The sequence below is a fragment of the Siniperca chuatsi genome, linkage group LG16, assembly GCF_020085105.1.
Source record: "Siniperca chuatsi isolate FFG_IHB_CAS linkage group LG16, ASM2008510v1, whole genome shotgun sequence".
Classification (NCBI taxonomy): domain Eukaryota; kingdom Metazoa; phylum Chordata; class Actinopteri; order Centrarchiformes; family Sinipercidae; genus Siniperca; species Siniperca chuatsi.
This window is the reverse complement of record NC_058057.1, coordinates 24,878,950-24,905,107: the sequence shown is the minus strand read 5'-3', so window position 1 is coordinate 24,905,107 and position 26,158 is coordinate 24,878,950. Positions and strand designations below refer to the sequence as shown.

Here is a 26,158-nt window from a genome sequence, read left to right as displayed (position 1 = left end):
GTCATTGCATGTGGATAGTGTTTACGACTGTAGTTGAAACTGTGAAAATCATTTTATGATGGGCTAATAAAGCATTTACTGCAGCATGTATATGGATGCCATAGACAGTCACAGACATATTTTCCCAGAATCAGCATGGTACTGTGTCCGATTGTAAAAAAAAAGAAAAAAAAAAAGAATAGCCAATATTTAACTTTGAATCGATGAAAAAAGTTGGAAATGTGGACAGAATATCCGATGTTTGATTCCAGGTTTGTGCATTTTAAAATAGGATTTGTCTTTATTTTATCTTAAAAAACGACAAGTACTGTCTCAAGTTAGTATAACATTATTTTTAAATGACATTCATTTGGCACTTCCAGTCCAAAATGATTCACCTTTTTTCAAAACACATGTACATCAGCAGCGGTGTTGAGTTTAGTGTCTTCCTAAAGTAAACTTCAGCACGCTGACAGGAGGCGCTGGGATCGACCTGCCAACGCTTCGATTAAAGTCCGACCTGCTCTACAAACTGTGCTGCAGCCACTCATGCTTGTTTAGTATTCCGTACTGTTTAATGTGCTCATGAACATTTACTGTTGGAAGTGAGTGTCTAATGGACAGCTGGTGATTCCTATCAGTCACCACTAGATGGAGGCCTCTACTGACTTTTTGCTTTGATCCAGTGGTTCTCTGACCAAACAGACACTTTGCAGAGTGTGTGTGTGTGTGTGTGTGTGTGTGTGTGTGTGTGTGCATTATTCATAGCTGGATTCTTTAGCTGGAAAACAAAGCAGCAGATATGATCAGACATGAAAAGAGGCTTTTATCCAGCTGTGGGTCTGAAACCCAGTCATCAGAAAGAAAGAGAGAGAGAGAGAGAGCAAAGATTGACAAAGGGAGAGAGAAAAGTGAGAAAAAAAAGACAGGAAAGATAAACAGAATCTGTGTGTGTGTGTGTGTGTGTGTGTAATTTGTATGAGCATGTAATATCTGGAAGTACATCTTTGTGTGTCTGTAATTTGAGTGTGCACATGTACTCATTTGTATGTGTGTTTTATATCTTTGTATTATCAGTGTGTATATTGGCAGGGAGCGGCCATATTGTGTTTTCTGGGCCTCTGAAGCGTATCGTTCTCATGTATCTCGATCTTGTAAGGCCTTGTAAAAACAAACACACACACACACACACACACACTGGCTTTGTTCGTAGAGTTGCATTGTGGGTCTATTGCGGCGTTGTCAAGATGACACGCTCATCACGGTGTAGCGACGGGCCGCAGAGCTTTTTAATTGAAAAAAAAAACGACGGAGGGATAATTAAAAATAAATCAATTAGTATTCACCTCATTACTGAGTGCTGCAGCTCTGCTGACGTCGGCCTGTAAGAATCGCACTTTGCATCTGTCTTTCTCTACATATCACTGTCTCTCCTTTAAATACTGTACATACAATCAATTTCTCAATGCGTTTGTTCCTTTCCAGGGTGACAGAGGGGAGACGGGAGCCTATCCCAGGATGCACTGGGATCAGGCTCAGGTCATCACAGGGTGAAAACAGATAGACCCTCCTTTGGGGCTTTTGCATGTGTTAAAATGTCATGACTTCTTTTTGGCTTGTCCTACTTCAGGGGAATTCCACAGGTTTGGGATTCGATTTCCTTGTTATTTTGCTTAAGAGGTAGCCAATCTGACTACACTCCTTTTGGTGCTGAAAACAGCAGTCACGTGTGAAAGTAACACAATGAATCAGTTGTAAAATCCATCCTGATGAATTGGCCCATCTGTAAAATTCCTGATCTTCAGTAACTAGAATACACTCCTCAACATGCCACAAATTCTGTATTTACCACCTTACATCTATGTTTTACAAAACTGTTTTACAGCAGTGCTAATTTTTGAGTTTTGGTTAGTTTTAGTGTTCTAAACTCTGTGTTTGAACAGAACCGCTCTCTCTCAGTCGTTCCTGCTCATCTAGCATTAGCATTAGCACAGCTACCTGTTCTCTCCACTGCTGGATTCACACAGTTGTTCACTAAAATACTGTTTACTGTCTGGGGCGTGCAATGTAAAGCAGCAGCTGCACTTTAGGAAAACACTGCAGAAATCTGCTGAGCGACCCCACAATAGCAGACAGTATGAGATGTGCTGCATACATGCTGTTCTTTTTGTTACATATTACTCCTCTTTGTGCCTGTTTGTCTCTATGTACACCTGTAGCCCTTTACCGCCTGTTTCTTCAAACTGTCTTCAAATTTCCTCCATATATAGTGTTTGAGTCTGTCCTGACGTCCGTCTTTGCACCGGTAGCTCAGCCGTTCTAAAATTATTCTAAAATCTGGCTTTTGTGTTCCCTCTTGGGGCTTCCCTGCTTGGTCTTGCCCTTCTTTGTGTCTTTCCTTCTCCTCCTTTCTTCTTCTTCTGCGATCAATTCTGCTGACATGGCCGAGGCAGCTGTGGTAGGCAAAGGTTTTACGGGGAAATTGTGGTCATTTAAACAGCCTACAGCCAACAGAATAGATAACCATATAATTTTAAGAGCTTTATAGAAACTATCCTAAACATTAAAGAGTGAGGACTCCATCCAGACAAATCCAAACTTACCAATGTTAGACATTTGGTTCTGTCATCCTCTTACTCTCTCTTGGTACAAAGCAATCTGGGGGTCCGTCTCACAAAGCAGGGTTACTAAGTTATCTTGAAACGTGCTTAGTAAAATTAGAAAAGCTGATGATTTCCCGGTCAGCTCCCAAGAAGAATGGATTTGTCATTTGACAGTGTGGATGCTTCTACTACAGTAAAGACAGTGACAGTTATTTGACCAAGTAAACTAGAAACTCGAGTTGTGCTTGGTTTTAATTCCCAGATTCTTGAACATCCTTGAAAACAGACACTTTCATTGCAAAAGATTACAAGACACATTCTTTGATATTTTTTCCTCGAAGCAAAGTTTCTGTCCGACAGGAATCTTTGACAGGTCAGGGTTTTAAGGTGCACTTGGTTTGACTCTTCCCAAAACTTCTTTACAGCCTCAAACATACACACTTTAATCCCCAGACAAAAAACAGACATTTCTTATGTGTCTCTTCCTTTAGCAATGTTTTGATCCAGCACGGATCTTCAATAAATCAGGATTTTAGACCTGACAGATCCACACTTCTTCTCAAGATAAACAGTGAAGAGGCATCAAAAGTCTTAATAAACTTTCCACTCAGCTGCCCGCAACGCAGCACCTTCACACACGACGTGCTCATGCTGTCTTCAGCTGTCTCTGCCGAGGTCTTTGAGGCTGTGAATGGGTGACAGGGCAGGTTTTTGGAGGTGAAAGGTCTCAGGGTTAGGGGTCAGGAGAAGGGGACTTCCCATCTTTGTGTGTACGCACTCAGTTCACAGGGGCTAATGACCAGCATTCGAGAAGAGTCCATCCCGTCCAGAGCCATCTCCGAGTCCAGACAGAACCGAGAGACAAGGTGCTCCAAGTGAGTCCCAGACTTCTGCCACCGCTGGAGGCAAAAAACAAATTGTCAAAGAAAGAACTAATATTACTGCTTCATGCCATCCCACTTTTATCTCTTTGTAAAGGTGAAAGGTGCACATGCAATCAAACAAGACATTTTTCAAAAGGTTAAGAGTTTACTGCTCCGTTCAGCAAACATCAAACCAACAATTAGCCCTTATTTCGATATTTATAGCTGTTTTCCCTGTTTGACCCCAAACTGTATTGTAGTAGAAGGAGGTAATACTGCAGCATTCAAAGCAGTAATTAAAGTAGATTTTTTATTGAGGTGCTGCTTGGAGGATCTTATTGATGCTGAAACCTGCAGTCAGCCGAGAAATCTCTGAAAAGGTCTTCAGTCATGCTCTGCAGGGCAGGTATAGTACTGTATAACAAAGGTGCAAAATGCAAAGGGATATGAATCTGTCAGAATTTGCAATGAGATTTGATGTCACACTCTCTTGCATGCAAAGAAAGAATGCCTGAGCAGTCAGCCATAATGACCATTCAGGCGGCTTCTTTCTGTGTTTACTTTCGGTCTCAGAGACGAGCGTTTGAAATGATTCATGTAAAAATCTGTTTATTTGAAACGCTGCAGGAGGCTCACACAGCTTGCCGCAATATACGTATTGACATAAACGCGAATTATCCTTTAAGCAACCAAGATAGTATGTAACAGACGTCACCAACAGAAATTCCAAGAAAAAAGGCCCTGCAGCAGTGCAGAAACACCACAGTCATCAGAGCGATCATTCTTTAATACCACAACTCTCGTTATTATAGAGAACTTGGTCTAAATTGTACATGGTTCCAAATTAATAAAAAACATATTAAGAATTATGCTTTTAAGCTTCTGCTCATCAATTGAAAATCAAACTGATGAGCAGTGGGTGAAGGTTGAATCCAGTGCACATGACTCTACTGTACATTCCCAGTTACCCACATGTCATTGCATGTGGATAGTGTTTACGACTGTAGTTGAAACTGTGAAAATCATTTTATGATGGGCTAATAAAGCATTTACTGCAGCATGTATATGGATGCCATAGACAGTCACAGACATATTTTCCCAGAATCAGCATGGTACTGTGTCCGATTGTAAAAAAAAAAAAAAAAAGAATAGCCAATATTTAACTTTGAATCGATGAAAAAGTTGGAAATGTGGACAGAATATCCGATGTTTGATTCCAGGTTTGTGCATTTTAAAATAGGATTTGTCTTTATTTTATCTTAAAAAACGACAAGTACTGTCTCAAGTTAGTATAACATTATTTTTAAATGACATTCATTTGGCACTTCCAGTCCAAAATGATTCACCTTTTTTCAAAACACATGTACATCAGCAGCGGTGTTGAGTTTAGTGTCTTCCTAAAGTAAACTTCAGCACGCTGACAGGAGGCGCTGGGATCGACCTGCCAACGCTTCGATTAAAGTCCGACCTGCTCTACAAACTGTGCTGCAGCCACTCATGCTTGTTTAGTATTCCGTACTGTTTAATGTGCTCATGAACATTTACTGTTGGAAGTGAGTGTCTAATGGACAGCTGGTGATTCCTATCAGTCACCACTAGATGGAGGCCTCTACTGACTTTTTGCTTTGATCCAGTGGTTCTCTGACCAAACAGACACTTTGCAGAGTGTGTGTGTGTGTGTGTGTGTGTGTGTATGTGTGTGTGTGCATTATTCATAGCTGGATTCTTTAGCTGGAAAACAAAGCAGCAGATATGATCAGACATGAAAAGAGGCTTTTATCCAGCTGTGGGTCTGAAACCCAGTCATCAGAAAGAAAGAGAGAGAGAGAGAGAGCAAAGATTGACAAAGGGAGAGAGAGAAAGTGAGAAAAAAAGACAGGAAAGATAAACAGAATCTGTGTGTGTGTGTGTGTGTGTGTGTAATTTGTATGAGCATGTAATATCTGGAAGTACATCTTTGTGTGTCTGTAATTTGAGTGTGCACATGTACTCATTTGTATGTGTGTTTTATATCTTTGTATTATCAGTGTGTATATTGGCAGGGAGCGGCCATATTGTGTTTTCTGGGCCTCTGAAGCGTATCGTTCTCATGTATCTCGATCTTGTAAGGCCTTGTAAAAACAAACACACACACACACACACACACACTGGCTTTGTTCGTAGAGTTGCATTGTGGGTCTATTGCGGCGTTGTCAAGATGACACGCTCATCACGGTGTAGCGACGGGCATAGAGCTTTTAATTGAAAAAAAAAAAGCAGCGGAGGGATAATTAAAAATAAATCAATTAGTATTCACCTCATTACTGAGTGCTGCAGCTCTGCTGACGTCGGCCTGTAAGAATCGCACTTTGCATCTGTCTTTCTCTACATATCACTGTCTCTCCTTTAAATACTGTACATACAATCAATTTCTCAATGCGTTTGTTCCTTTCCAGGGTGACAGAGGGGAGACGGGAGCCTATCCCAGGATGCACTGGGATCAGGCTCAGGTCATCACAGGGTGAAAACAGATAGACCCTCCTTTGGGGCTTTTGCATGTGTTAAAATGTCATGACTTCTTTTTGGCTTGTCCTACTTCAGGGGAATTCCACAGGTTTGGGATTCGATTTCCTTGTTATTTTGCTTAAGAGGTAGCCAATCTGACTACACTCCTTTTGGTGCTGAAAACAGCAGTCACGTGTGAAAGTAACACAATGAATCAGTTGTAAAATCCATCCTGATGAATTGGCCCATCTGTAAAATTCCCTGATCTTCAGTAACTAGAATACACTCCTCAACATGCCACAAATTCTGTATTTACCACCTTACATCTATGTTTTACAAAACTGTTTTACAGCAGTGCTAATTTTTGAGTTTTGGTTAGTTTTAGTGTTCTAAACTCTGTGTTTGAACAGAACCGCTCTCTCTCAGTCGTTCCTGCTCATCTAGCATTAGCATTAGCACAGCTACCTGTTCTCTCCACTGCTGGATTCACACAGTTGTTCACTAAAATACTGTTTACTGTCTGGGGTTAGCTGAGGAGAAGCAAGTAAGTGCCACCTAATCTGACATAGTGGCCATCTCCAAAGACATAAATGTCATGTATGTTTTCCTGGCATTACTGAGAATGCAGGGCTACCAACTGAGCAAATTGTGTTTACTCGGTTGGTAGTGTGGTTCATACAAAACTGGTAAGTTAGAAGGTCTAGCACTGCATTATTTGTTGGAAAAACCATACCTGTACAGCAGATATCCCAAAAGATGAAGACAAGAGCCAACAACCACAACAACATGATAGAGATAGCTGTCCCTGATCCAACTCTGTAATTACAGACTGCAGACACAGAGAGTGGCAGTAAGTGTCTATGTTTGTCCTGCCGCTGAGAATGCTGTAAACTTCCTCAAAACCACTGCATCTCTCTAACCCTCTGTTTGTTTGTGTCCCACAAGCACATGAGCGTCCAAGCTGTGTGTGTGCCTCCCTCTCCCTATTTTCTCCTCCTTGTCCTCTCTTTTCACTCAGGCTTCTCTGTGCTGGACCATCGACCCTCCTGGGACCTCTCTCTTTCTCCTGGCTGTCGGTGCCTTATTCCACATGTTTAGGATCTAAATCCTCGTCCTCCAGGAGATTCAGCCTCTCCTCTTGTCTCTCTCTCCCTTGTGTGTCCTTTCTCCTTCCTGTGTGAATGGTGTGTTTGAGCTTTGCCTCTTGTGTGTTTGTGCAGTCTGTCCTCTTCCAGGTCTCCACTGTGGAGAGGAGGTTGTGTGGCTCAGGGCTGTTTAGTGACACCTGGAGTTGCTCACATATGTTTAATATCTATTTATAATTTTGTCATCAGTTCTGTCGGTTCTGGGAGAGGGATCCCTCCTCTGTTGCTCTTCCTGAGGTTTCTTTATTTTTTTTCCCTGTTAAAGGTTTTTTTGGGGAATGTTTCCTTATCCAAATCGAGGGTCTAAGGACAGAGGGTGTCAGATGCTGTACAGATTGAAAATCTTCTTGAGGCAAATTTGTGATATTGTGCTATATAAATAAAACTGACTTGACTTCAAGTGTTAGATAGATAGATGATAGATACTTGCTTTGTTTTTCTGTCTTTCTCAATGTCTCTCATCCCATCAACCTCCCTGTCTCTCTATCCTTAATTTAAACTCACTCTTGCTCGCTCTCGCTCAGCAGTGTGTGTCAGTGTCTCTCTACCAGTCAGATCTGGGCTGTGTTTCTCCAGTGGATCTTCGTTCTAATTAGCTATCATCGCTCCACTTCCTTCCTTCTGACACACACATACACACACTCTACTGGGACATGTAACAGCGCTCTGTGTGTGTGTGTGTTTCTGTGTGTGTGTTGGCACAAAAGTTTACTAGTTTCAGTTACATGACAGCGATGCACTTCAGTAGCTCAGCTAAAATACAAACACACAAAAAATACACAAATATTGGTGTGTGTGTATGTGTACTACAGTTTTTTAGTTACCAGTCTGGTATCTGAGATATATATATATATATATATATATATATATATATATATATATATATATATATATATATATATATATATATATATATAACAGAAAAACTGATCTTCCTCCAGCTATATAACACCTGTCTATGTGAGCTGTGCACGTATGTGTGTTGTGTACAACACTCTCATTTACTACACTACACTTCACACACTTCAGCTCTTTCTGCCTCTTTCCTTCATTCAGTCGTTAGCCCCCCCGCCATTTCATTCTTTCTTTCTTCCGTTCTTTTTTCCTTTCCGCCTTTCTTTCTTCCTCTCTTCCTATCTACCTTTTTGTGTTCCTTCCTTTCTCCCTATCTTTTTGCTTTTATTTGATGGGAACAGCTGAAGAGAGACAGGAAATGTGGGAGAGAGAGAGGATGACATGCAGCAAAGGGCCGCAGGTTGGATTCGAACCCTTTCTTTCTTTTGATTATTTTTTGGCTGTTTTTCTCTCTTCCTGTCTTGACTCCAAAACACACTGGCGGCGTCGGACACGTGCTGGGGCAGAATACACCACTGTCCTAATTTTCAGCACTGACGCCAGATGACGCTCCAGAAAAACAGCATTTTTTTTTTTCCAACTGGATGTCTACTGCATCTTGACTTCTTGTCTTGTGTGATGATAGCACATCTTCTTCTGTGGTGTTGTTGCTGCCACATGATAACTTATTCTTGAGTATAAAAATATCCAGACCTGTCAAGCCACAGTCTCACTATTGTAAAGCCAGAGCAGGAAGGACTGGAACATCAGGTGAGAAATCAAGTGAAATAACACAAAAGACTCCTGAGTCCAGATTCACTGTGTTAAATGTATTAAGCTTTTTACTTTGCTTTGAGGTCCCGGTGTCGTGCTGCTGTGTATTCACTGTGTGCTACAGGCGTATAATCATGCATTATTATATGACTCATTACTGGCCAGTTTGATTAGGACTTAAATTTTCCTTTCTTTCCTCCAGTTTTTTCTTTACTCTCCTATCTTTTTTCTTATTCCCACCTCCTCCTCTCTTTTCTCCTCTTATTTTATCTCTCTCTCTGTCTTTCCCATAGACTGTATATAAAGATGGACGACGCGTCTCCACTTCCTCCCACTGTACAAAACTGAAGCCAAAATATTCCGCATACGGGAGCTGCCGTCTTGCGCTGGTGACGTCAGTTGGCCAACTAAATTGCCAGCAGGGTTCAGCTGTCACTCATGACGTGAAACCCCCTTTTTATAGCATCAAATAACTAATTAAAACCAAACTTATCAGAAAAATGAACACTTTATCAGAAAGCAGCGCGATAAGAACGACCTAAAATGACAGAAACCATTTTTTTGGGGGAAATTTTTTTTTTTTGACATGTACTTCGATTTTTTTAGTTTGTCTCATGTCCCATCCGCTAACATGGAGGGGGCGGGGTTTATGAACTATAATGCAGCCAGCCACCAGGGGGCGATCAAGATGTTTTGGCTTCACTTTTAGGGAGCTGTCATCTCGTCCATCTTTATATACAGTCTATGATCTTTCCCCACCCCCTGTTCTCTTTCTAAGCCCCTGCTTTCCTTTTCATCATCACCTCATTCTTTCCTTCCTCCTTTTTGTTTCCTTGTTTTATTTATTTCCAACCTTTCTCCTCCTCCTTTCCTCTTATTTCTCTGCTTGCCTTTTCTCTCTGTTTATTTCCTCATCTCTGTTTTTGTATTCATTTCTATCTTTCTCTCTCCATCTCTTTCTGGCCACTTCATCTTTCTCACCCGTCCCTGATGACTCATAGATCAAATAATACATAATAACAGCAATGACAAACACAGAGTGAGTCACACACACTAACACACGCGCGTGTAAAAACATGTACACCCTCTTTTCATGTCTGATCATGTCCACATATCCAGTAGATTTGTTTTCTATTGAAAGAGTACAGATGGGATTAACACAGACACAAACACACACATTTATACACACACACACACATACACACACTTCAGCACATTTTTCCATGCAGACTGAACAGTTGGTGATGTGTAATGATCTAATCTTCAGCTACCTCTCTCTCTTGACTTACCCCCCTCCTTCTCTTTCCTCTCTCCCACCTCTCGTTCCCTCCTTCTCTCTCACCCCTCCCTCTCTCTCTCTCCTCTTTTGTCTGTCTTGCTTCACCTTTCCACCTGTGCCTCTTTTCCTGTCTCCCTTGCCTTCTCTCTCTGCACCCCCCCCACCCTCTCTCAAGTGATTTATTGGTTGTCAGGTTGTTCTCTGCTGCAGGGGCTTCTGGGACGGCGTCAAGGTGCCCAGTGGTCAGGTAATGACAAGTGTGTGTGTGTGTGTGTGTGTGTGTGTGTGTGTGTGTGTGTGTGTGTTAAGAGTATTTCAAGCTGACTGTCCAAAAAAGTGTCAAGCATCAGCCCCTACAGCGTGAATGTGTGTGTGTGTGTAATGATCATCTTTAGACAAATTTAGCTTTAGATTAATTAACATTTAGATTAATTTATCAGCCATATAATATATACGGCAGTGACTCGCCTGCAGCTACATACCACCTGAAATGTGTGTGTGTGTGTGTGTGTGTGTGTGTGTGCAGACCTGCTTGCCGTCGGCCATGTTGCAGGGCAGCAGCAGGACCTGGGAGGCAGGGAAGGTGGTGGACAGAGACAGACAGTGCTGCTGCTGTCGGATCTGCTGTCCGTGAGTGTACACCCACTCCTAGAGAAAGAGAGAGAAAGAAAAAGTTAATGATTGTTTTTTTTTTATCATTTCAGTGTTTCAAATGTTGTTTGTCAGTTGGGTTTTTGAAAATTGACATTTTTGAGTGCTGCTTTTGCATTGGCTATGTTTCTGATAAGCGGTCATGAAGATAAAGTCATTCAGGGAGAAGCGAGAAATGTCGAAAAGTGACATTTAGTTAAAGTACATCTGTATGAACTAGTTACTTTACAAATAAACATTTTACATCCGAAATTACCATAAAAATGCACTGTCCAAAGTTTTGTGGACACCCGAACACTACACCTATATGTGATTGATGAGCACCCCATTTCAAAACTATGGACATTAAAGGGACAGTTCACCCCAAAATCAAAAATACTTATTTTCCTCTTACCTGTAGTGCTATTTATCTAGATTGTTTTGGTGTGAGTTGCCGAGTTTTGGAGATATCGGCCATGTCTCTTTCCAGAAAGCATGACCCGGTTACTCAAGATAATCCACTATTTTCTTTCTACCAAGTAAGACAAATTAATGACATTTTTGGTCCTGAGGATGAGAATATTAAAACATTTGAGGAACTTGTAGTCAAGTAAAATGTCCCCTGTTAACTTTAAACATTTTTTTATATATATATATTTACAGCTCATAAGCTTTATAAGATCTAATCAAAAACAATCCTTGGTCATCCCTGCTTTATTCTCATTGGAGAAAAAATTTATTAAAAATCCCTTTGGAAAAGGAATTATATCGGAAGTATATAACTTGTTGACTGCTAGATCACTAGAATCCTCAGAATCTAAATGGAAAGCATGGAAGGACGACCTACAAGAGGAAATACCAACTGAAGAATGGAATAAGGCATGCAATAAAGCTCGAATTCAAACCGCTGACACACGTTTAAAACTTCTGTAATACAATGGGTTAATGACAGTATACATTACACCAGAAAACTCAATACATTTAATCCCAACATTCCAGACCTATGCAGCAGGTGTAGGGAGGACAAAGGAACATTTTTCCATTGTATATGGAAATGTCCAAGAATTAGGGAATTTTGAGAAGAAGTTGGACTAGTAGTGCAGGAGATTTTATCAATTCAAATAGCTGTGGAACCTAAGTTTTTTGTCCTTGGCATCTATCCGTAGGGACATAAAACGCAGAGAACAGATCTTTGTAGACATGTGCTTTTTACATTTACTTTACAGCATTAACATGGAAAAGTACTGGTTGACCAAGTATTGGGCAGTGGTTTAGAAAATGTCTGTGTTTACCTTTGGTAAAAAAAAAAATTAATACACACTCAAAGACAAACAAGGAAGGTTTCAAAGTATCTGGGGCCCATTTATAAATGATCAGGGACAAGGACTTATCTCATATGTTGGAGTCTGGGAAAGGATAATTATAGCATCTGTAATATAGGCCATTAAAGCAACTGTTGTAGATGAATGTAGAGCAATACAAGCATTTGGTATTGTGAATGTGTCAATGTAATGTACCCTCTCTGGTGTTTAATTAACTTTAATACTGGTATGCATGCATAATGGCTTTTTTATTTTATTTATTTATTTATTATTTTTTATAAAATGTTGAAAACTCAATAACATACTGTTGAAAAAAAAAAGTTGATTCGCTTAATTTATCGACATGATATGAATGAAATTTGAACTGGGAGACTCCTGGAATTGACACGACGCGATCAGCTGATGGTTTTACTAAAGAAGACCCCTCACTCTGTCGGAGTTGTCGGAACTACAAAAACACACAATTGTACTGCTACAGATGGATGCTTCTTTTACCTCATGGGAGCAGCGGGCAAAGCAGTGATAAATTACTCTTACTGGCTTTTTACTCGCATGTACTGTAACTAACATAGTTTTCGTCAAACACGAGCAAAACGTTATCTTCCATTATCTGTGGTGGAGGAGCTCAGCCCCGCCATCGAGCAAACACCGGCAGAGAGAAATGCAGAGAGGAGAGGCTGCATGCGCAATCATAAATTACAGCAAAATCATATTTTCCGCTCGGTTAATCTCACTCCCTGGTTTCTTCAAGTACCGATAAAAGAACCAACCTTCTAAATAATTTAGAACCGGTTCCAATTCAGAACCGGGTTTCAGGGCGGCCTCTCTAGTCAGAATTCACTCGCACCGGTGTGCCCAATTAATATTTCATTTTGGCACACTCATTTTCACAAAATGCTTGCACTGTAGAGCCCTGATAGACATAGATAAAGAGGGAAAAGAACAATATGGAGAAGAGTAATTAAGGAAAACAGATAATAGATTTTAACTGTTGAGCTGTTGCACATAACACATTTCCAAAAGAAAAGGAGAAAAAAATACATGGTATAGTATGCATGTACACTGGCTGCTGCATAGGGCAGCTATGCTATAATGTGCTGATCTGTTATAATGTAGAAAATACAATACATACAGAGATGTAGCCTCTAAAATATTCAAAGTCACACAGACACAGTGCTGTGGTAGTAGCAGAAGTGCTGATGTGTATTCATGAACACTCTGGCAGTCAAACATGTAACACACACACACGCGCACACACACACACACACACACACACACACACACACAAACACATTATTACAGGCAGCAAATACTAAGGAGGTCAAGGTTCAAAGTAACACCACCCTGATATATTAATGATCATGAAGGAGAAAGACGTGTTAGGAAAGAAAATTAAGAGCTCAGAGGAGAAACAAACAAACATACACACACACACACACACATACAGAATGTGTAACTAGGTCAGGGTTATTATAGTAGCTAGCAGAATCCATAGTTAATGCAACCTGTCCACCATTTGTGTGTGTGTGTGTGTGTGCGTGCGTTTTAAGGGCTTGCCACACCCTGCGGGGACAGACAGTCCCACAGACAGTTGGTCACACGAAAGTGATTCACATCTTGACATATCTAGAACAAAAACATGTGCACACACTGGAATTTTTTCATAAAATATATAATAGCAACACCAACTATTAGGTTTATCATTTCAATTATTGCCATGTTATTATTAATATTCAATATTACTACATTATTAGAGATTAATAGTGCTGTGACAAATGATCATATTCATTATTGTCTAATTTGTTCATTTTGTCTGACAAACTCAAACATATCAAATTTGCAATGATATGAAACACAGAAAAGCCATAGAAATGTCACATTTCAAGTACAATACCTAAGTACAAATTTGAGGTCCTGCAATTCAGAGGGAATTGCTGTACTTTTTACTCCAGTACATTTATTTGACAGCTTTAGTTACTAGTAACTTTACAGATTAAGATTTTACAAAACACATGATGAGATCATACATTATGATGCACTGTTATAGACTGAACTACTCAACAGTATAAACAACTGTTTAAATTAGCTCCAACTCGACTATGTAAAATGCTACCTACACATTCATGCATCAGTAATAATAATCCCATAACGTAATATATATTAGTATAACACTCGCTTTTCTGAATTCTGAGCACTTTTACGACGACATTTTCAATGCAGGACTTGCAATAGACTATTTTTATATTGCAGTGTTGCTATTTTTACATGCGTAAAGGATCTGAATACGTCCTTCACCACTGGATATCACCAGAAAAATGTTCGGCCTGTGATGAACAACTTAATGGACTAACCCATTATCAAAATAGCAACTGTTAATTTTCTGTTGATCGACAACTAGTAATTTTAGCTTATAATGATTAGTGATTTGTTTAAAGGAAATAAACAACAATTATTACATAACTAGTTTTTTATCCTGCATTTAGAGGGACATATCAATACATCTTTAGTAAGTTATTACTATTATCATACTGCTATAAGCCTGCTCATTGGCCCATATGAAGTAATGTAGGGTGAGAGTTGGTTGGTGAAGGGACAGTGGGAGGTATTTTCAAAGCAGCTCCTTGATGTATGGAGTTTTATCTTGAATAACTCAACGCTGCAGGGTATATTTCACCGTATGATTGATTTATTGAACTGTTGTAAAGAGAATGACATTGGAGGTTAATTGGTGTTGTAGCTCAATATATCTTCTCTGCTGGAGCCTCCCAGGGTTCAGTTGGTACGTTTACATGCACACTTCAGTAGTGAGGGAGTAACCTCACTACTGAAGCCGTCATGGAAACACATTTTGAGAAACATAATCAGTTTGTTATGTTCAAATATGTGCTAATGTGAATGTTTTTGTTTGGTTCCTTTTTCAATTTTAACTCTGTCTAGGCTGTTAATATTTTTTATTATCAACATTATTACTATTATTTGTTGTAGCAGTAGAATTACACCATAACGACAACACTTATCTTACTGCATGATACTATATCATATTATCTCAATATATTCTATATCATTTATCCCATTTTTTAATGGGGATATTTTATTAGTATAATTATATTTCTTACTTTTTATATTCACATAGATATATACATATTATGCACTTCTTATATACATGATTATAAACAGAATTCAGACAAATTTACTTTTGCTCTGTATGGCTCTGTATGGCTGTTTAACTTTGATTAATTTTGTTTTTCTTTTTGTATATGTTTTATTTTTTTCTGCGTATCTGTATCCTATTCCTACTTCCTATCTATCTCCCCTCTTGTGCTGTTGTAATATTTCCCAGGGGGTAGAAAAGGTCTTATCCTATCTTATCTTATTCAGACACATCAAGCTTCAGTATTGTATTTCTAAACCAAACTACAAGACCAAATGGAGTGATGAGGGATAGACCAAATGTTAAGTGAATACATGATGTAAACAAGTCTATTAAAAGAATGAGGAAATGTTAGTCACTTAGTGTAATCAGAGTTATTGGTTTGCAAGTAAACATGCTCAGTGTTTGTGTAGTTAAACATGATGCAGGTCAGTGCTGAAACACAGCCTGCGTGCTCAGCAGAAGTGTTCCCTGGATGAATAAAGGTTAAAAACAAAATGCACTTGGCTCAAAATAACGTTGACACCTGAGGCCCTGTCTACAAAGATGTGAACGTAAGCTTTATTTTTCTGAGAAAGTTGACCGAGCTGCCTCGTAATCTTGCTCACATTCACAGCCAGCAGTAGAAACGATACAACCACGTCATGCTTTTGCACTCATTACATTTGGGCCAAATTGTGTTCAGAATGATGTTTTTGTGGCTCAGTGGGTCGCATTTCATGCCCGTCACTCTCCTGCTCCTTCATCTTATGTTTGTGCTCTGTTATATGCAGCTGTCACCCTTAAATTATGTGAAACTTCCCATTAATAGAACAGTAGAATACATTTGAATCTGAGATGACTGACATTACAAGCATTCGGGTCGGTTTTCTGCTGCTGTGGGTTTACAAATTGGTCTTTCTGCTTCTGCTATTGATTTCTCCCTGTATGTGGTACAAAATGGCAGCTTTAAAGAAATCCTGTCTTTGTTTCTGAGAGACTAAAACCAGAATAGTTATGTTTACAGTGGATGTTTCAGATCACTTACCCATGTTCTGCTATTAGACTCTATTGTAGCTACTAGAAATGCCTTAATATGATCAATATGGTCTCTATGAAGCTATAAAGTGTTTTATGCATCCCAACAATTGGGATGCACCAATGGAGTCCAACAATCCCTAGTTTTACCAAATTTGCTTTGAAGATTTAAAGATTTTAATTATTACTCAAATAAACATACTTTCGAACATGCTGATCAGGTTCATGGTTCAACTTTGACCAACTGTAATTACTGTAGTTCTACGCACACATTTGTTTTATGCAGTGAGGGATTATAATGTACTTATGATGATGATGATGATGATGATGATGATGATGATGATGATGATGATGATGATGATTATTATTATTATAACTGCCATTTTGGGTGTTCTAACTTTAGCTTTCACCTCCAAATATATGGTTTAGATAATATGGCTTAAGTTAGTTAGTGACATTTTTTACTATTAACACAAATGTACACGATGCAGGAAATACAGGTCGCACATTAATTGTTGAGGATAACACAATAAGGTTGACGAAAATGACAACTTATTTCCATTGCGGTCCTCTAGTCCTTAATGTAGAGGCAGGCAGGTAAATCTAACCATTAACATGTCAGTTAACAGTTTAACACAGCAGTTCAAACAAACAAAATCTTATAAAATAATTACACTATACATTATAATAACACAATTAATACTTAAAAAATCTAATGGGTAATTCCCAAAATTCCCATTACAATAGTGCATCCTTCACTGATTAACAAACCCTATTGATTTGATTTAATTCATTAACAGTTTGACTCTTCTACTAAAACTACTCTCCTCTTGACCGGTAGTTTATTAACAACCTGTATGAACATCTGACAGCTTCGATAAGTCCTCATTCCTAAACTGACCTGAAACATTGTTGTCAGCGCATTCCAAAACAACCCATTTGAGGGTTACGAAAATTGCTCATATGAGCGTTGTCTGATCTGTCACCTCAATGGTTAGGATTTGGTTAAGTTTAGACAACTAAAACTACTTGGCTAAGGTTCATGAAAGACCATGGGAACGGTTAAAAGAAACACTGACTGTAGGTAGGTAACGTGATGCGAACATCCACCTCTTGTGTCAAAATCAGACACTGTGTGCGCCCCACCAACCCTGGCAAAATGGTTTAGCCTCTATGTAAAAAACATCATGCTCCTTTCACTTTTGCTTCAGAGAAAGGATGGTCGATATATTCGACAAGAGGCCCTTGTCAGGAAAAAATAAACATAGGTCAAAAAAAGATGAATGCTGTCTATTTCCTGGTGAGGACAGTCTTAACAGCACTATGTGCCTGCTCTGTTAGACTCTGTTTTAGTTTTCTCATTTGTTCTCAGCAATTAACTTGGTTAATTATAATCATAACTTGATAGAAATCATGGCCAAAACTGTAAGACACTAAGAATGTAAAGAAAAATAATTTTCCTTTAATGTGCATTTCTTCTTTCAATTAGACTGGCTAAGGATATTTGCAAACACCAGTGGGAAAACCTGTTTTTTCACTTTTCAAGGAAGAAACTGACAGAGAAAAATGAATTTAATTCTGAACATGAAAAAACATTCCCACCTGGGAGCCGCTCAGATCAAACCAGACTTCTGAACATGAACAAACAGGGATTAAGAGCCTTTCCTCAGGGCTTCTCTACAGTAGTTGGTAAGGGAGTGTTTCTCACACAAACACACACACGTCAGTGGTTTTCCCTGTGAGTTCAGGGATTTGAACCAGCAACCTTTTAGTCACAGGCTGGCCTCTCCAGCCTTCAGGCATTTCAGCCGCTGACATGTTCGCTCTCTGCAAGGCGGCTTGTTAGAGCAGATCACAGCCTCCACACTCACTCTAAACACGGAATAATGAGAATCCTAAGGGTATTAATTATGGCTGAGACACACACACACACTCCTATATTACCAACATTGGACTATCATTCTACACTGACCAAGTGTGGACCACTGTTTCTGGTCATTTTGAAAAACAAAAATGAAATAGAACATTTTGATTTTAGAGTCTTTTTTCATTATATAAGTGTAAAAACATGATATCATATACACAAAGAACCCTGCCTGTCAATCACTCACACACACAACCCCTTCTAGGGTGTACAACTAGGTTTCACACACACTTCTGCTGTAACCTTATTATATTTTAGTTTGATGACTCTCTCTTACAGTAATCTTGTTTACATCTACTAATGACCAATGACTTCAGAGTGAGAGAGAGAGAGAGAGAGAGAGAGGTGGGATGAGCAATATTTCCTCATCAATCTTAATGGATAACAACTGTTGTTTCCAGCAACCCACTACTACACATCCACACTTCCTGCTTCTCAGTATAGCCAGAGTCAGATAAAAGCCACAATGCGTAGAAAAACTTTCACATGATGCTGATGGCAAATGTTTTGTTGGCAAAAAATAAGATTACCATTTAGAAGTCACCAAAGTCAGACATTTTTATATGCTACACATTGGAGCTTGAAGTTGAGGAAAAAGAAAACACTATTCATCCTCCAAAAAATACATTTTCCATAATTGTTAATGAAGGAACACTTCTTTTATCACAACATTTTATTTATGTTGTTATTAGCAATTTGAAATAATCTAAAACATCATGAACAATTTATTCCGTTCAGATTTGTATGGTCAGGAAGACATTTTCAAAATTGTCATTTTTTGACATTATTTCCCTTTTAGAAATACATACTTACTATACCAGTGAAGAAGCAAGGCCAATTTGGGAGCCAAACCTGTTTTGAATGCATTGAATATGTATTTTGTTGAGGATTTCTTTGAAAGACACTATGTGTAGAATATTAATTCCAGCTTTGGCAACCCCCAGTGGTAGTGTCAAAAAAACCAAACCGCTACAGACACCATTTCACACTACTACTGAAGGAAATGAGATGAGATGCTATGATACACATAGTGGTTTTACATAACACAGAAAGTGTAACTAAGACAGTTTATCCAGCTGCTGTATTGTACTGTAAAAACCCCTGATGTTTATGATTTCACATCAGCTGATCTGACGACCTGTAAAAGACTTGTAAACTATAGTCTTAAGATGTCTTCACCCTTCACTGTATCCCCGATTCATCTTTTTCCTACCAGTTCACAGTGGGGAGAGCTACAATATTTCCTGTCACTGTCTTTCAAACTCCTGGTTGACCCACCTGGTTGATGGCGGGGACCCCTTCTGTTTCTATGCAGGGAGCCAGGGTGAGGACGGGTAGCTCCTGGCCCTCCACCCTCCGAGACTCCAGACAGTTCTGTCGCTGCCTGATCACCCCGGACTGAGAGTCAGAGTCGTCTGGGACCCTGATAGAGAAAACACAACACAGAATTCATAGAGTTAAGGGGTCCATAGTATTGGAGGGACAGATATTATAAATCCCAAATAACACCAAAACTGCATAACTAGACATCACTAGAGGTAAGTTAGAATTAGTTGTTTTTTATTTTATTTGAGTGAATTGACCCTTTAATCTCCAAAACCACATTTACCCAAATGTGGAATCAACAGGGTTTAGAGGATATATTGTCTTACTTTTAAGATACACTAACAGCTTCACTGAGATGAGACAGAAGACCCCAATCATACCCACCATGGTCTCATTAACAACATCAAGATATCATAGCTACTTTGACAGTGATTTATCAGTGCTTTCAAAAATGACTTGCTGCACCTTTAACAAATCTGCTGAAGGCTATGATTCTCTAAACTCATTACTTCAGAAAGTTTCTTCCCAATATTCTTCTTTGATAAACTTTCTCAGTCTTTCTTGTTAAATTCTCGGATGCGCTATAAACTCGGGCTTAAGCCCTGTAGCATTAATTCAATCTGCTATCTCTCTCTGTTTTAATAACCCGTTAAAGGTTATTCTGCGTTTTAAGGGTCAGGTCTGTCTTCCCTTGAGAGCAAGCCTGTTAATTCCATTCTGGGGGATTAACACCAGCCTCCAGTGGATAAATGGGTATTTAAGTGTGTGTGTGTGTGTGTGTGTGTGTTGAAGTGTGTGTATAAGAGAGAGGAAGCGTTTAAATGAGAGTGCTTGTGTGTCTTATAGGTATTTGTATTGGCATGTTTGTATGCATGTAAGTACTATATGTGTGTACTGTATGTATATGAAAGAGTCACTGCCAGGGCTTGTAATCTTATGAAGTGTCATTGTGTGTTTGTGTGTGAGTGTGTGTATTGTAAGTGTGTGAGTGTGTGTGTGTGTGTTCAGATTGACCAGTCAGTTTGAGGAACCTGGGCCCCTGGGAGCTCAGCCAATCAGGACGGAGGGAGGCATTTAACACAAAGAGACTGAATGAGGTGTTCAAAAAGACATAAAGCTGGGCTGTGTGTGCGCGTGCGCAAGTGTGTGCGGTTCAAGGTGGATATACACTTAATGTGGACATGAATTTTGACAGATTAAAAAAAAACAGGATGTGCATTGTGGGCCACATTCGTAGACAACAAAGCATTGCACAGGTGCACAGTGTTTGATAAAAAGCTGTATAATTTACAACTTGTTGTAGAATGGTGTTGTTAGCTTGCAAGTTGTGCTAACTCCTGCAGTTTATGCTTACAACCATGCCCACGCTATTACCTGTCCAGTGTGCTTTTTGCCTCAAAATATGAGTACATTTTGCCAGACAAAATAGGTTCTGACCGCACCATAAAAATCTACAAATTCAGCTAGCCACAGATTTGTAATTAAACCTAAAAGCTCCCGTCTGAACCGCTTGTATTGTCGGCTATCATCTTTTATAATAGCTAGTTTTATTTTGGGGTCCCTGTGAAAGCTGAAGGTACTAACGTTGGGGGACAGAGCCAAGAGGCGGATTTAACACAGAATATTCAAACTCAAAGCAGCAGAGGCTGAGATATCCTGACTTATAGGCCTTGATAATTGTCAATCTGCAAAACCTTGATTGTGTCATATCTTTCAAACTCCATGGTTCCAGTTCATTACGCTGGCTTTCGTTAACGTTAAAAGGCGTTATTTTCTCAGACTTGACAAAGCTCTTCCAGAGCCACAATTGTACGTACAATGGTTTTCACAGGCTGGGTAGTACTCCCCATGATGAATAAACTGACCTTTATGTGTAAAATCATTAGCATTCTCCTTTAAAAGTTAAAAACAAACAAACATAACACAGAAACTTAAAAATAAGAAATCTTATTAAGAAACCTTATTTTTAAAATGTACCAGGCAGTAATGAAGCCAGTTTTGTTGTCAGTCTTGAAATTCCTCCTCCTGCATGCTCAGGAGAAGCTTTCTTTCCCTGGACAGATAAGTTCAAAGACACACACAAACACACTCTTACTTGAGCTCTGGGTAGACGTTGTCCAAGTACCACTTAAAGGATTTGCACTTGAGCTTCTTGCGAAGTTCCACTCTGCCTCGGATACTGGTGACACACACACAAATACACACACAAAAGCAGTCAGTCAGATAAAGAGAAAAGCAGCCAGATAATCAGATAGTCAGACTCACACCAGAAGAAGTAGTCATAAAATATCTAAAGACATAACAAAATTGACACAGATAATGAAAAAGTAACGTACAACCTGGGCGAATAATAAAGTAAGTGTGTGATGTAAAAAGGCAGGTAAAACCTTAAAGCTGTGTTTAAATGTCAGTGTTTACCTGTGTCTGAAAGATAAACACTGACATTTAAGCACAGCTGTGGGCTTTAATGTCTGTTCCTGTTGTGTTTGTGGGAGTCTTGTGTTAATGACATTGTGGGGACTCGCCTCCTATTTGGGGACAAAACACTGGTCCAAGGTAAACCTTTATTTATTTATTTATTTATTATTTAAAGAGAAAAACACCAGGCTGAAACGCAGTGTTTCAATCCCCTCTGTGGTTTAAAGTTTCAAGCCTGTTTCACCTGTAACCACCCCCAACAGTGATGTCACGGGGTCTTTGAGTACATCTGTAAATCACTGCAGCAAGTTAAACTATTGGTGGTCAGCAAAAACAAGATTTGCAGGGGGTGTTAAGTTACTCTTTAAGATTAAGGTAAATGTCCAGGGATTTAATTATGGTTCTGTATTCAACTCTTTTAGTATCTCTGGTTAGGTTAGTTCATTGTGGGCACTGCTGCAAATCAATAAATGGGGCAATTTGTCAAATTTTCTGTTGCTGTTTTTCTGGCTGTGGCACAAGAAGATGACATTGCCATTCCTAATCCTATTATGAATAGCAAGTGTGTGTCAATTGTGTGTGTGTGTTCGTACTCTCCGTAGGATTTTCCCCGTGCTGCAGGGCGAGCAGAGTAGTAAAAGAGACGGAAGTCATCCATCCACACCTCAGCTGTGCGTCGTGTGTTCCTGTAACCGCACACACACAAACACACACAGAGCTATGACCATGGTACCTTGCAATCTAATTTCCTGCTTTATTTGCTTTATGCCATACTTGGGTTGAAACTCAGTAATGGCGGTAGCAGCTACTCTGAAAATTCTTCTTGGAAGAATGATCAAGGGCACTGGTGAAAACATTTACATCCAGAAGACAGACAGTAATTCAAAATGATTTTCCTGAAGTAGATTAATGTGACTTTTGTGACATTTATTGCATGTTACAATGTTACTAATTCTTTGGCAATAAAAACCTCTAAGTCTCTGCTTGCAATTGTGAAATGAAGAAAATGAACTAAAACCAATAGCTGTCTTGAAAGCAGGAAATAAATCAACCTTACAGTACGCTTTATACAATTGCTTGCAGAATCATACATATGTATGTATTTGTAGTTATTGGATTAAAACATGCACAACTATTGGCATGTTTCTTTAACATTAAACAGCCATTGAACACGCTTCATATTTTGTTTTGCCTAATCAAAACATGGGGAACAATTCATCACTATATGAAGCATCAGTGATTTTAGGGGATGTCATAATTCAGGTGTGAATATGCTTGACAAAACGCAGTTTGGGGCAGAGGGATAATTCGTCACATAAGGTCTCCACGCAGTATGAATGCAAACAGGACAGCTTCAGCACAAATACAGAAACCCAACTCCTGCGCCATAGATGTTTGGGGATGATATTTAAATGTTTAAATGAGAAAACTAATTATATATGCAACACTCCCTTAATGTGAGTAAGGTCTGTCCTCTCCTCCATCAACAGTGTGGAGTTTGTTTCTGATTCTGACCCAGCTGATATTTTAACCATAGTGAAATGGAGGACAGACTGCAGGAAGGAGGAGGGAAGGGAACAAACAAAAACAGACATCAGCAGGCTCCCAGTGTTCAGTGTCTTTAATATTGAAAACTTGTTGTTTTTTTTAATTGTGGATTGAATATCCACAGAAAGGCCAATATCAAGTCTAGGCATGTAATGAAAGGTATTCTGGGAAACATTGTGAATGACAAACTGAAGTAGAACACAGGGAGAGTGAGTTCACAGAAAGCTAAATTGCAGCACTCCATCACAAAATAACTCGTGGGATCCACTGAGCTCTACAGACTGATGATTTATCTGGTGGATTATTCCTTTAACAGTTCAGTAATTCATGAACCTCAGCATGTGAGCAAGGCATTAACACTGCAAGGGTTGGAAGGTGGGTTTCCTTTGTGGCTTAATGGGCGGAGCAAAGCACTAATGCTGTCAGGTTTGAGGGGTTCAGTTCCCAAAAGTAGGGCTCCCGCTGCTGAACAGCACTTTGGAGCCTCAGCCAAATGGCTCATATAAACTTATTGTTTTGTGTCAACTAGCTAATCCACACCAATAGTGAGACTTTTGTTGTTTCAGTAGAGCTGTTTAGTTGCTCATTTCGTTCCCTGTTGGCCGTTACTGAGGCAACATCTGTTCAGTGCGGAATATGATGGCTTTTATTCGTATCACGATGGCCTGATGTTTGTGATCAACGCCGATCTCCCAAACAAAGCTGCTGTTGTCTGCTCGCATGTTGCTCTGCCGGTTAATTAGCTGGAGGCTCGGCGCTGGCAGTCTGGGTTATGAATATGCTAACTAAAAAGAGCTGCTTAATAATTCGATTACAAAGATTATGCTGTTTCCTCCCTCGCCGAGACCTGCTGCTGTGACCTTGTGTGTGTGTGTGTTTGTGTGATTTTTTTAATTGTAAGCCTGTGTGTGACACGTATTTATGTTTATACGCCTACAAGCATCCCATATCCTCTCTCTCTCTTCCCCTTTCATTAAACCGCCACAGTCAGTGTGTGTAATGCATGTAATGGAGGGTTTCTGTCATTTCAATGAGATAGTTCACAGCTCAGAGAAACTCAGCTAATAGCTAATTACTTCAGAGAGAGAAAAAGAGAATAAGAGAAAAAAGAGTAAATGGGGACAGGAGATAGAGAAAATGTGCTTCACTGTTCGTGCAGTGTGGGTGAATAAAGTGCACTGAGTTGAACTGAACTGAATGAGAGATACAGCAATAGGCAGGATTTACACCTGGTATAAACATGGTTGTGGCTCGGTGGTCGATGACCAGTGTTGTGCAAGTTCACACTTCACAAGAGCTGGCTCAAAGTTCAGTTCATGCTGATTAAAATGAACTAGTTCACATTCATAGTTCACAATTTGAATTTTGAACTAAGTTCATAGTGCCAAAAAATGAACTAGTTCATGTTCTCTACCATGCTCTAGCACTGAGCTGCCCTGGGAGGACTATTGTGCATCTGGATATCTTAACGTAAGTTGTAAATGAATGCAGAACACATCACTATTAGAATGTGATCTGGAGGTGGTCTGGCTCGCATTGCAACCCCATTTACACCTGGCATTACCACGTAATCTGGATTTGGATATCCTATCTGTACAAGGAAAAACTCAAGATAATACACCATGTAATAACGTTGAAAGTACACTCCATTTTGTAATCTGAATGGAACCAGCATCTTTATTGTAGCCTTGATTAATCTATTTATATGAGATCAATTCACATGCAGTCTGAGCACATTAGTCCTGTTAATGGATTATTGGACTGCCTGTAAACATCTTTCTGTTTGAACTGTTAGAAAGGGGCCGAGAACAGAATACAGCTTATGCTAATAGGATAATATTGTACTTGCAGCTCAAAGGCTCCCAGGCAGCTGTAAATCCACTTTAACAATGTGAACAGCGATCAGTGGCTGCGACACACAGCTCAGAGTGCAAATGCTGCACGTCTGTTTCCTGTGTGTTATGTCAGTAAAACAGTGAATCAGTCAGCAGGAAAGTTAGTGGGTTATTCGTTAGGTAGGTTAGTGAGTAAGTGCACACTAAATGATTTTAGGAAGTAATTAGTTTGGTACTAAAGTTAGTCAATCAGGAGTTCATTTAGGTAGCAAAGTCAGCTAGTAGGTCAGTAATATGAATATGGGAACCACAAGATTATTGAAACCTAAAAAGACTAGATACCTCACATATACTGACAGTACAGAAAATAGTTCTCACTCTGGCCACACCACACTATTTTTAACATTTGCTCTCCATTTTCATTTAACTATTAATTATTTTTTTTGTAATTACATGAAGTTGACAGTCAAGATTTCAGTCATAGAAAATCAAGCATGTTTACGACTAAATAAAATCCAAATGAGAACTAGAATGTGCAAATTCTTGAGAAATAGCGTGTGAGAGCTGGAAGTTGTTGGCTGCTGCTTCCATTGCTCCCAGCCGCGGCTGCTTCAGCAGCAGTTTTTCAAATCTTTTAGCGCCACCTACAGGCGAAATTCTATCAAACGCTACAGACTTGTTCAGCATCCCCATCTATACAACTTTGCTGAATTTGGACACCATGGAATATTACACTAAAGAGATACAACTGTTAATAAGTAATATGGTGGTGTTTTACTAATGGCCACAAGGTGGGGCTATTGGTGCCATGCTTATATGTCATACACATGCTCATGGAGAACTTGTTTACCAAGTTTCATTTTTTTTGACGCCAACAGAATTGTAGAAATATCATGTTTTAATGTTACTGTAGTGCCCCCTGTGGGTAGAATTCTATAACATGTTACACACTTGTGCAATGTGGCTGTATGTACATCATTCCCAAATCTGGTTGCAGTCCAATTTAGCATTGAAGCATTGGCCCAT

General features: G+C 39.4%; 1 protein-coding gene across 2 annotated transcripts in view; it reads right to left on the bottom strand.

Moving 5' to 3' along the window:
• Positions 1–3,201: 3,201 nt before the first annotated feature.
• The window catches only part of galnt14 (UDP-N-acetyl-alpha-D-galactosamine:polypeptide N-acetylgalactosaminyltransferase 14 (GalNAc-T14)), a 160,440-nt gene continuing 137,483 nt past the window's right edge, over positions 3,202–26,158 (bottom strand). Inside the window, exons 11-15 of one of the 2 annotated variants that reach the window (XM_044169063.1) lie at positions 22,343–22,435; positions 21,427–21,510; positions 19,284–19,428; positions 10,490–10,609; positions 3,202–3,481 (exon numbers count right to left, since the gene is read on the bottom strand). In XM_044169063.1, coding sequence (XP_044024998.1) covers positions 3,323–3,481; positions 10,490–10,609; positions 19,284–19,428; positions 21,427–21,510; positions 22,343–22,435 — 601 coding nt within the window. In that variant the 3' untranslated portion in view covers positions 3,202–3,322. The remainder of the gene's footprint in view (positions 3,482–10,489; positions 10,610–19,283; positions 19,429–21,426; positions 21,511–22,342; positions 22,436–26,158) is intronic. The other variant, XM_044169064.1, reaches the window with a different exon arrangement.